The 12694-nt window shown below is 39.9% G+C and overlaps 1 protein-coding gene across 4 annotated transcripts; it reads right to left on the bottom strand.

Moving 5' to 3' along the window:
• Positions 1-132: 132 nt before the first annotated feature.
• Positions 133-12451, bottom strand: golm2 (golgi membrane protein 2). Of its 4 annotated transcripts, none has more exons than XM_026166749.1 (10): positions 11383-12451; positions 8448-8502; positions 6896-6998; positions 5693-5783; positions 5347-5473; positions 5045-5125; positions 3896-4174; positions 3419-3556; positions 2170-2337; positions 133-1083 (listed from the first exon to the last, which is right to left on the bottom strand). In XM_026166749.1, the coding sequence occupies exons 1-10, from the start codon at positions 11707-11709 to the stop codon at positions 1004-1006; spliced, it is 1449 nt and encodes a 482-aa protein (XP_026022534.1). In that variant the 5' UTR covers positions 11710-12451; the 3' UTR covers positions 133-1003. The 4 variants fall into 4 exon arrangements, with proteins under 4 accessions (XP_026022534.1, XP_026022525.1, XP_026022554.1 ...); XM_026166740.1 differs by having other exon boundaries at positions 5045-5128; positions 11383-12450; XM_026166769.1 differs by lacking the exon at positions 2170-2337 and having other exon boundaries at positions 11383-12450.
• Positions 12452-12694: the final 243 nt, after the last annotated feature.

Raw genomic sequence — 12694 nt, forward strand, 5'->3', positions numbered from 1 at the left:
ATAAACAAATAAATAAAACAAACACAAAACCCCACTGGATATGATGCACTACAGATACCCAGGCAAAACACGACTATTTTGAGAAGGATGACAACCTATGCATCTGCATTGACTCTAAAGTACCGTCACAAATGACATGAAGCATCACCTTTAATAAAATAAAATTACATTCATGTGCCTTTCCATGAGAAATCAATTTTCCTGGTTGCACAAACAGAACTAATTTTATGTTCACAGAAACCTCATTCATGGAAGCATTTGTACAGTATGTCAGCTCCACATGTGCTTGGTTAATCACACTGTAGGACACCAACATTGTTCTAAGTATTGCTTAAGCATGAGTATTTTGCTCAATTTGATTAATAAAAAGTTTCAAATGCATGCAATGGCATCATTTAAGAAAAAAGAAAAGCACTTTTTAGTCTGTCAAAGTAAGAAACGGATTCAACAGGCCATGAGTAGAGTCCTTGGCATTTGTAATGCATTCCCACTCTTGTAAACAAACAAACAGAAAAGTTTTCCATATAAGAGTCCCACGATTATGTTAGAAAGGCAGAATGCCAAATTAGTCTCTGATAAACATCTCAAATGAAGAGTTTGTACCAAGCAACAGCAAAGTGAGAAGAAGAAGAGTAGCTAAACCAAAACATGGTCTGTCCTTGAAGTTCAGATGTGGGTCATTAGGGCCGGCATGAGCCGGTGCAGTTATCAAATACTCAACAGTCAAAGTACAGTATATTATCTCTACTGTCATAACTTAAAGCCATTAGCAAATTAACAGCAGCTTGGGGAAATGCCTTGTGTGTTTTTTTCCATAGTATGTTACATTATTTAGAATTACTTCATTAGCTGCAATGTCTGTTCTTCAAAATAGTCCATGACATTGAGATTGCAACCTATAAAAGTTCTTAGACATACTGATGTTTTTTTGTCAAGAGAAATCTCACTTGTGGAGATGGGTCTGAATGTGTTTTTTATGAGATACGATTGTATGAGTTTCCATTCAAAGAATGTCGTTGGCTTGATGTCTTTTTTTCCCATAATCCACAGCCCGATCTCCCTGCATATCTCGATCGTCATCATCTAGAGGGAAAAAAAGAAGAAGAGAGAAACACAAATATTAGAGAATGCACAATTAAATAGATGCAAAATTTACTACGTGTTCTGAATAATCTCTGGTATATGAGGATGACACCATAATGTAACATCGCAGTGCTGACTTTAAGCTTTAAAGGATGTTGATGTCAACCTTCTGTGAATTGTGTAATATCCAGAGCCCTCTCTGATTCCCTTCAGCAACACTGATTTATGTACAAGAAATATATCAACAGATTGTTCATTTTAGAAGAAACTCAACCCACATCATTCTAGGATATTAGCTTTCCTGTTGGTAACTTTAAATAGCAAGTGTATATATATATATATAAGAGACTTCATGTTATGGCATATGTATCTGATAAATGTAAGACAAATGAAAAAACAGCCAATCACAGAACTGGCAGATCAGAAATAAAATTATTTTTTCCTTTGATAGATTCAAACAAAACACAATTTCCCTAAAAATACTATTGTAGTTTCGGTATGAAATAGTGCAATTTCATTTAAAATACAAAGGGCAATCAAAACAAAGAGAGAGAAAAACAAACAATAAAACAAACAAACAAACAAAACATGGACATGCATTTCAATATTTCAAGGAGAACACAGACACATTCAGGAACACAGTGAGCTATATATATATATCTACTGGGCTAGATGTAGGTCAGATGTTTGGTGGGCACAGACAGGTGGTTTAGCTAAAACGAAACATAGGCAGGACAGAAAACACTAGATGACCACTCAATTACTCTCACAGAACCGCAAGTTCCTGGGTCAAGTTCTCCCTCTACATAAGATAAGAGGGTATTAAGACTGTTATAGGGCTGAGTAAAAATATGCAATTCTCCTGAATTGCACACAAAGCAGTTCTGCTTTGATCCTCAGGTATTTTTGCCACATTTCTTTCTTTTTTTTTAAATATCTGTATTTACGATGACGTAAAGACCAAACTCAGGGTTGCTGTGAGCTACTTAATGTAGCAGGTTGGCAGGACAGGGGTGGAGGGAGGGAGCAAGGAGGAATGGTGGATAAACATCTGGACAAACAGTCCAATCCCCCGGCCTGGCTCACCTTGAACGTCTTCCTCCCCACCATCACCATCCTCTTCCTCATTGTAGGCCAGCTCGGCCTGCTTGTCAGCCTCATACTCACCCACGTTCCCATCATCCCCATTGTAATCCGCCAGCTTAGAGCCGTGTTGCGGATCTACTGGGGACTCGTTCTCATCAAAGAATCGGCCTGCAGGAGGCAGAGAAGGGCCTCATCAGGACGGAAGGGAAGCGAAGGCAGTTGTAGGAAGATAGGGAGGGGAAATACTGCATCATGTATGCATGAAGGAAAAAGTAGTTGCATTAAGAGAATGACAAAAGATGAGAAAGATGAGGTAAATACATGGTGCCTTCTGAAGAGAAAAAAAAAAAAAAAAAGCCAATCGTGGTCTTGGATGCAGTATTATAAATTAAGAGTTTGCCTACCACATGATTCACAGCATGTGGTGGCGGTAGTGTGGTCCAATGTGGCTTCAAATAAGAGGCCTCTTTGGAGAGATCTGAAAACTAACTCGAAAACTAACTCGAAAATGAGTTTTTACTGCTGCAGTTTCTTTCACACCAGCATATAAGACTGCTTATGTTCCTGTCTAGACCCTCACAGATTTCGAACCGGGATGGGAATTGGGATGAGCTGTGCAGTCTGTAAGCTGATAATGTAAACAGAGATGACAGCAAAAACAAATCACCTAAAGGGTGTTAACTTCTACACTAAATTGAAATTTAGAAGAAGGATCAGAGCAGAAGAAAAACAAAATGAAAACTTAGTGGGTTTTTTAAGCAGCAGGGCTGCAGATGATGAGATGGAAGTGTAAAAGAGAGAAAAGAACTGAACATTTTAAAAAAGAGAGAGAAGGAGGAAGAAAGCGCAGTAGAGCAGAACAGAAGTGAGGTAACAGGAAAGGAAAATTGAGGAGCCAAGTGTGTCATTTGTCTCCCTCCCCCTGCAAGAGACCCTTCTGTGACAGCCCTAACCATGTTCAGATAGGACTTATATACTTAGAAGTCCCATCTTTCATGAAAATGTGTTATGTTTAGGAGGATGCACTGACTTAGAAACTGGAAAAACTGTACACATGACACCACAGTAAGTTATATTTTAATCCCTGCCTTATTAGATATTCAGAAAAGTATAAACAGAACTAACTTACCATAAATGCTATAATTGTACTTGAGTGGAATCAATCAATGAGTTAAAGAAAAGAAAATAATCACTACCCTCATTGCCAATAGCAGGGTTCACTTTTTCAGAGTTTATTAGAGGAACTCACTTTGGCGGTGGTGTACTGGTTCTGCTGGAACTTGGTCTTTGGCGTGGTGAGGCTGGATGGGATTGGGCACCTGGGCAGGGTTGGGGGGCAAAGGAATCCTCTTCAAGTGTTCACCTTCAACTCTGACATCACTGGGAACTGATTATTAGAAAAACAAAACAAATACTTCAAACGTCAGGCGCAGTTGTTCCCAGTACTGCTTTCTCAAAGCTATATTTGCCTTCTTTAAGGGAGCACTCAAACTTTTGAAAGAGGTTACACATCACTTGAAAAACTCATTACAAATGGAGGAACTGTAAACAAATAATGTAACAGGATAACAGTTCTCTCCCCTTTCAGTCTAGATGTGGCAAAAGACAAACCACCCAAAAGCTAAAAATCTATAATAAGCTGTAGTCACATTATTATCCCATGCCTAAAGGCTCAAAATAAACATTGTTAAAATTAATAGCAGTTACATGGATGTGGTTACTGCACCTCGAAGTTGCCTTTGCTGTTCTCCCAGCTCATCTGCCTTGATACCCACTTTGTTGTCTTCTTCAAATACTATTGATTTGTCTCCCTGTTTGTTGATGCCTGGAGGTGCAATCACTACGGCTCGGCCATCCAGTCTGTCCTGCTGGAGTCCGGGCTGGTCCAGCAACATGCCCTGGCCTCCGGGACCATCAGCTCCCCCGACTCCAGGTCCAGCACCGGCTCCCACGGCCACATCCGGGGCTTCGTCGTGTTTCTGGGTAATGGCTGGTTTCTTCAAGCCTGTAGGCCAAAGACAATGTGAGAAAGGTCAGTGACCTACTTGCCACAAGGATTTTGTTTTTTTTAAAAAAAAAAAAAAAAAAAAAAAAAAAAAAGGGTAGGGTTACAATCAGTGACAGAAGGGAGAAGGATTTCCTCACTTTATATGCACTATTCAGGTAAGTAAGCTATGTGGGTCAGTTATTGTTCTCTAGTTACGGATTCAGTTTCACTGTATTTCACTAAAAAGCAACCTTGAGGGGTTGAAAAATGAAACCCAAGTTGAAAACCCAAAGAACTATCCATCCATTTTCTTCCACTTGTCCAATTTAGAGTTGGGAGTTTCACTGCAGCCCATCCCAGCTGCCATAGGGCAAAAGGAAGGGTAACCTGGACATCCACACAGACAAGGGGAGAACATACAAACTTCACACAGAAAGGCTCCGGACAGCTAATGGATTCAAACCCATCAGGCAATGTTTATAACCATCACACCACCATGCTGCCCACAAAAGAACCATAATTCCTCAAAGCGGCACCTGAGGCTGACTCCAGAAGTGACTCATTCCCTTTAGACTCTCATGTTAAAATGGCCAAACAGCAGAGTCAACAAGTTTAAAGGCAGGTAAAAAAAAAAAGAAAGAAAAAAGAAAAGCAGATTCAGTCTGTATAGCAAATTTCTTCCTTCATGGAAACTGTGATGAGGTGAATTTAAATCTAACTAACATGTTTACTTATATTAAGGCCTAATCTAATGCTGATTATGGTCTGTCAATACCTATACTGGCCGATTAAAAAGTCCAAATGTTTTTGTCATTACACAGCTACAGAATTCTTTCAAATCAATAATTTGCTGAGCTTGATCTCTGAAAGTTTACATTCATTACTTACCAAACTGCACATCGTCGATTTTTCCCACCTCACTGTCTTCAATACCAGGCATGCCAGCATCACTGCCGGGCTTACCCATCTCTTCTGTAACACAGCACAGGGAATGGGAGTGAAGCGCTAGCATATTAACAGGATTAACAACCAGACAGCGTGAGGTAACTACTATTTACATTAAAATATTAAAAGATCCATGTGAGCAATTATTATTGAAGATTTTCTCCTAAAAGTCAACATCTTCATTTAACGTGTAGAAAGCAGCATAAAGTAAACGATAGCAGCGTTGCTCAACTTAATCACTCTACCTTTCAGATCGGAGTGTCTGTCATGTCGGTGAGTGGCCACTGTATGGCGCTCTCCAGCCGTCTCCACACCAGGCTCTGTATCTGCATGTCTACCCCCCACTACATTCTTGTGACCATCCACTGCACTCTGAAAAGGAAAGCAGATTACAGAAAAGACAAAGCTGTTTAATGAACAGGAAAGCTTAGAGAACAGAAACACAGGACAATTCATTTCTATTTTAAATACATCTGTGTTAAAGATCCAAAAGTAGTGAATAAATGCAATGTGCAAACAAAACTTTTCATCATTTACTAAAGAAACACAAGAATAGCTCTTATCCTTTTTGTTAAGATTAATCAGACTAACCTGTCTTAGCTTTAGTGTTTCTTCCTCCAGAGTCTTTTTTGCTTCTTCATACTCGTCTTTCAGTTGTGCAATCTGGCGTCCACACTGTAAACTAGTTAACATGTATTCATTCAGTTTCATCTGCACAATAAGGAATTTTTTCAATTTTATACATAAAGAAACTATAAAACAAAATCAAATCAACAGTTGCTTTTCTCTATTTTACACTGCCCTACACTCCTGATAATAAACCTTTGCAGACAAATAATGTGTTTATTCCACTATTGTATGTGTAACTTCTAGAAGCAAAATATAGCAAATATAGCATTTCACTCCATTCATGATACCTGCATGATAGGCATGTAGCCAGTTACTTGAAAGCTGTACAATCCCTCTATAATTTCCTGAGATTTCTTGCAGACAGCGCCATTTTTGCAAAAATTATAGCACAAAGGGATAAGATATCTTTTGTCCAGTAAGTTGACCATTATCCCTTTTTTTTTTTTTTTTTTAATTAAACTCACTTTGTCTACTGGATAACTGTGTTTGGCCAAATGGAGTGTTGCCTCTAGGTAATTTCAGTGAATCCTTGTGAGCTGGACGGACACACTGTACAAGCTCGCTTTTGTGGATGTGAGAATTTGACGATTCATGTTAGCAAACACTACACTGTTTTGCTTGGTCTTGATGCGTCAATTAAGCAAACACACAAAAAACACACCTCAAACTGCAGCACAAGTTAGTCGCACTGCTTTGCCATGCAGACGCAATTTTACAGCACTTGTTGAATTTGTTCTTGGTTAACATCACTTGCCCTAAATCCAAAGTACTTCCAAACAGTGGGTAATAATCTGCTTCGAAGAGCAACCACTTCACTTCCTGCTGTGCCACACTTTTGATTTCTGCTCTGATGGTCTTATCTGTACCACATAAGTACGGTCAAATAGAATGAGGAAACTTCATGCTGTGCGGTGCAGGGGAAAGCTGTGATTGGCACATGCTGGGCACATCATCAGGCAGTGATTTACGAAGTGCCTGATTAGATTTTTTTCTGTGCGTTCTGTTGGTGTAGCATGCATTTTCAATATCGTTTAATTATCTTCATTTAATTGTGGAAAACCAAAATTGTGATAGACTAATTGTGCAGCCTTAATCTCTGAGAGCTCACAGTTCCTCGAATATGGGTATATCTAAGACTCAGGCACATGTAAAGAACTAACATACCTTTCATATTCCAGTTTTCTTTCCAAGTTAGTGTTATTTTTCTTCACTTCTCTTAGCTGCTCTTCCTGCTTCATGAACTCTTGCTTGAGCTCCCTTAGCTGCTCTGTTTGTAATAACAGACACACAAAAACAAACATTTTGAAGAGGTTTATTGAAAGACTTGTACTGCTATATGAAATTGCTTTGTATGTTACATATTCTGTGTTAAAGGAATTGCCAGAGTGCCCTCTGTTGGCCAACACAGGCTGAAGTCTATGGGCTCAAAATGTGGTCATAAATATTTTGTACTTGTAAAAAAGATTTGTGTGTGCGTAAAAAAGATTTGTGTGTGCGTAAAAAAGATTTGTGTGTGTGTAAAAAAGATTTGTGTGTGTGTAAAAAAGATTTGTATGTGTAAAAAAGATTTGTGTGTGGACTTAGAAAAAAAAACCCTGCAAGTTACAAGTACGGATTTTTGACCCTATTTTTCTTCCCTTCATCTGATTGGTCAATGTCATGTCAATCACAAATGTAACAATCCAATCAGAGAACAGATGGGTTTGGCTGTCAGAGGGGCGCTGTTTTGAACTGCAGGTCCTTGAAGGGTGATACCGTTTGAAGCTGGAGGATCGCTATATAAATATCCGATAGCAGCTAGGTCCCCTAACTTTCAGTAGCTGTTGAAAGGATAAAGTTGTGGTATATCAGTAGTTAGAAATAACATTATTACTTTAGGATTAGTTTAACACAAAGTCAGGGCTGACCCAGGACCATTGCTGTGAGTCACAGTGCGCAGCATAAAAGTCCTTTCACATCGGATGCAGGATACGCTGCTAATGCTAACTGCTAACTAAAAGCAAAGGATCCAGAATTTGTTACGCTGGCTGCTGGGCTCTGTGGGTTTTTGCAGCAGCTCTACCTGTACTAGATGCACCTGCTCCTTGTCTTTTCTATCTCTGACTTTATGTCCTCTACAAGAGTTTGTTTTTTTTGCTAGTTCTTCAAATGTTCAATAAAAACATGTATGCTAATTCATAACGAAGAAAGCTTTGTAATGAAGACTGTCATTTCCAAAACACTGCCCGCCCCCACCCCGCGGTCCGCAGCGCTGTTGAAAAGGCTGTTGAAGTCCCTGTATTAAACACGTAGACCTGTGACACAAAAATCACCAAACTCGGACGACCACAGACTGTTTTCCTTCGTGGTGATGAAGGAAAACGCTGGGTTGGCATGTAAAAGGGCATTTATTCCCTTCAAAGAACTGCAGTTCAAAAAAAGCGCCCCTCGACAGCCAAACCCATCTGTTCTCTGATTGGATTGTTACATTTGTGATTGACATGACATTGACCAATCAGATGAAGGGAAGAAAAATGGGGTCAAAAATCCGTACTTGTAACTTGCAGGGTTTTTTTTTTCTAAGTCCACACACAAATCTTTTTTACGCACATACAAATCTTTTTTACGCACATACAAATCTTTTTTTTACGCACATACAAATCTTTTTTACACATACAAATCTTTTTTACAAGTACAAAATATTTATGACCACATTTTGAGCCCATAGAAGTTTTACCTTTAAGCCTTTGAATTTCTGTCATTTGGGCTGTGACATCATCCTGCAGCTTCATCTGCAACATTAAAAGAAAGAAAAAAAAAACCATGTATTAGTTATGGTAAAGATAAAACCAGTTTAGGTTCCTGCATTATCAGACAGCTGCACGAATGAAAAGAGGGGAACAGGTTAATCCTGTTATGCTTCATAGTGAAAACTGGTTGCAGTCAGTACAACCCTTTTCTTTATTCCAGTACTCTGAGTCATGCGATACTGATCCAACGCCTGTTCTGTGATCTCAATCTACAAAATGTTTCAGGATTTATTTCACAGAAAAGAAAAAAGCACCAGCACACAAACTGAAAGCTCATTTATTGCTAGTTTATGAGTTTTTTGGTTTTGGCTTTGGCTTTTTTTAATTTACACTTTGCCACCAGGTAAACCATAATAAAATCCAATACAGCTACGCAATAAACATTAATGATGTGAAACTTAAAAGTCTCTCTATTACCCTGAAGCTTCTGGCTGCGCTTTATTTTGTGTTCTAGTAAAATAAATGGCATGCAAAAACTCATGAAGAGCAGTAAAATACCAAACAAGAAAGTTAAGCAGGGGGAAGGAAGGAAACTTGAGGCTTTGGACATCACAGTGACACCCAAAAGCTACATTTTTTCTGTCCCACTAGATTACAAATATGGATTTCAAAGCATGAAATGTAAAAACAGCAGCTATAGTTAAGTTGAAGTTATACTTCTATAAATACAACTGAGGTGGCAGCAAGGTTTTCCAAAGCATCAAAAAGATCTTGGAGGCTCACTAGGATGCATGTACCCACCATTTTGTCATTAATATTTAGCCATATTTTCTGAAAATAATAGAAGCAACATATTGAAAATATTAATTTGCAGAGCTACGGGATTTGTACTGATTTTTATGGATATACTTTATCTGCCTTTCTACCAAAAACTTGTCATTGTTAGGCATTCGAGCTCTTGAAACAGTTGGGCAAACTGACTGAGCCAGAAGGAGGTCAATAAGACTGGACAGGAAATACAGCATTAATGTCAACTGCTCTAAGACTAAGGCTTGTTAGACGCTCATAAGTGGGTAATGGCCTCCCTGTGCCGCCGGGCTCTTTAGAACAACATGGTCACACTAAATGAAGAAGTATAAGGCTCCATAATTCATTCTTGCACCTAACTTAAAAACTATAGACTCTACTGTTTGAAAGCCACTTATCAGACTTATCTGTCACTTTCTTTGTGGTACACACTTCTCACAATGTGAGGCAGACTGTTGAAACAAGGTTGGTCTGTTGACAGAAGAAAGGAGGAGAACAACCACTCTTTAATGGCTACCTTTATCCTGAATAAGGAAACAGAGCCGGATCTTGGAATTTAGTCAAGAAATAAGGGAGCTTAGACAATGTGTTCATGTGTTCAGCCAGTGTGTTCATGTATAGCCCTTTATAAGTATCATATAAGTATTATGTTGCAGGTCAATTACATTTTACCAGTAACCTGACTCCAAACGTTGGGAGAAAGTTTTGTGTGTTGTGGCTAAGGACAGCTCATCAATAAATGTTGAGCAAAGCAAGGCAATGTTACCCACAACCTTACCCAACCTGATAATCCTGCAGATTTAGTTGTAACTATGCAATAAATGTGTTGCTTTATTGTATAAGGTTGCATGAAGTTAAAACGATTAGTTGAAAATCATGAATGCTGCATTTGTTTTATTGCTGTCTGTGGTCAAACCAGAGAGCGACAATCCACACTGGATAAACATAAGCTAAACAATTTTAAGCTTTTGCTTTTGAAAAACATCAAACCGAGCCAGACTGGATGCAAATTACACACCCAGGGCGGCTGGACTCGGAACAAAAGTTCAGAAGGTGCTGGGACATAAAAGCCAGTGAAATACTGGCTGGGTAACTGTGCAGGACAAGAAGTGGGAATGTCCATGTGGCGCGCTTTGATGTGCCTTTCACAGTGAATACATAAATGCCCCCACAGACGTGTAATAATGTGCTGATAGAATGAAAGAGCAAATCAGCAACAGAAACAACATCATAAAGTTGAATTCAATTTGCTTTCTTTTGTGAATGTAATTTCCCCTGTTATGCACCGGAAGATAGTTGGCAGCAATGTAGTGAAATCTAACAATTAACAGTGCAAACCAAAATAATCGAGCAAAATTAATTGTTTCTAGATGAATGAAACACTGCTCTGTCTAGCACAAGCACCTCTGAAGTTGGACCAACAGCACACACCACATCACCAGTGTATGCTCCAAAGCCTGCATCACATAATACATCTCAAATAACAAAATAATTGAAAATCACCTACAAAACCACAGTTTAAGAGGCCTATAAACACCCTTTTGATTCAGGAAGCTGTCAGCTGTTAATTTCTAGCAAGATATTCTTGGTGGAGAAATATTCAGGTGAAAGCAATCGAGAAAGATGAAACTATGTGGCTCATACTCAAGACAGCCTGCCTCACCTCTCTTAAGTACATAAGATATTTGCACTTTCTGATATAAAGTGCTGAGATTACAGCACAACAATGAGATAAGGTGGTGAAATTAGACATGGTGATATGACTGAGGCTAAATATTGTCCTTTCCTACTTGTATTACAAGTAATACTTGTCCATACACCCCCGATTTGGTGTAATGACGAACCTCCTTGTCATTCCTGTTTGCTTTTCCTGAGAACATGACACCCACCTCTAGATTAAAAAAAATGAGTGAGTCAGTCTTGCCCCCAAACACACATAATTATTACAGTGACACTCGGTCAAAGACGAATAAGCTTGGTTCTGTATAGATGCTGTGCCGTACCCAGGAAATGTTTTATCTGCTCTAATACCTTGCGTGACCTGCAATGTTAAATTTCAGTAAAAACGACACTTAACTCGATCAAACCAAGACAAAGGCAAAAAGAGAAATGTACCTTTTCATCTGTGCACTTTTTAATGAGAGCATCCTTGGCCTGGAGCTTGCTCTCCAGGACGCTGTAGTCCCCATCCTTCTGGTCGATCTGTTTCCTGTGCGTGTCCACCTGCACCATCAGCTCCGAGTTCCGCTTCTCCAGCCGGCTCCGCGCCGCGTCCGTGCGCTTCACCTGCGTCTGCACCTCCGCCAGCTCATCCAGCAAGCGGCCGTGCTTGTTGGACACTGTCCAGTAGTTGAAAGACAGCACGACGATGATCACCATCAAGAAGATGAAGATGAAGGACGGGAGGCGACCTCCCCGTCGGTTTGCGCCAAACCCAACCATTTCCCAAACAAAGTCTAACGATATTTCAGGTTGTTACTGCAACCCAACGAGCTCAGTGAAGACTATTCTCCCGGTGTGAAACACATCCGTCTACGTGACATGCCGTGTATATGCGGCAAGCGCTCGGAAGTCCAGACGTTTAACAGACAGTCATGAACGCTAAAGGACCTTCACATTTCTAGTGATCTTTGCTCTCCTTCCTCCTTCCGCTCACTAGGCATCTTCACTGCAATCCGTCCAATGTTAGTAAGTGAAATACGCCCGCAGGGACGTGGCCTAGCTCAGCTGGCAGACGAGACGTGGACACGACGGCGCCGTGGCACTGAGGAATGCTATAAACCATATAAGCTAGCTGTACAACGTTAGCCTTTAGCTAATTATTTTGTGTCCCTCTGGTAAATCGAGCAGTACCGGACGCACAGACGTCTGGAACTCCACTAATCCCTAAAATCGCCGTCAAACAGGACTACTGCTGATCCTGAATTCTGACCCCGACGTTACGTTAGCTCGTATTAACTGCTAGCTAGCAACCGTAGACGCGAAAACACCAGCGGCTGCTGTCAGAGAAACACATTGTCTTTAATTGCGAAGGACTGGTTTGAATCTCGTAATACAGCCAATTAAACCTTAAAAAACCCACTGTGAATACTGGGTTTCTGTTATACACTGTCCACGATTCACTGCCTTCCACACATCACGTCTGCGCTGCATGAAGTTGCAATCAGCCACTTTAATTTCCGCTCGCTGCCAGCGGACGTGCGCGTTTCAAAATAAAAGTCTACATTGGTATTTAAATTTCTTTCATAACTCTTAGCACATCTGAACGCTATAGACTTTAGTTTATACTTTATATATTTGTGTTTTACATTATCTGTTAAACCATTGTCTACATGACAAAAGCGATTAAACCTGCCTTAAAACACTAAACAGGGACATACGTTATGACCGGAAGCAGGGCGGTCTTGAAGAGTGATTGATCTGGCTT

Source organism: Astatotilapia calliptera, chromosome 1, assembly GCF_900246225.1.
Source record: "Astatotilapia calliptera chromosome 1, fAstCal1.2, whole genome shotgun sequence".
In the NCBI taxonomy this organism is placed as follows: domain Eukaryota; kingdom Metazoa; phylum Chordata; class Actinopteri; order Cichliformes; family Cichlidae; genus Astatotilapia; species Astatotilapia calliptera.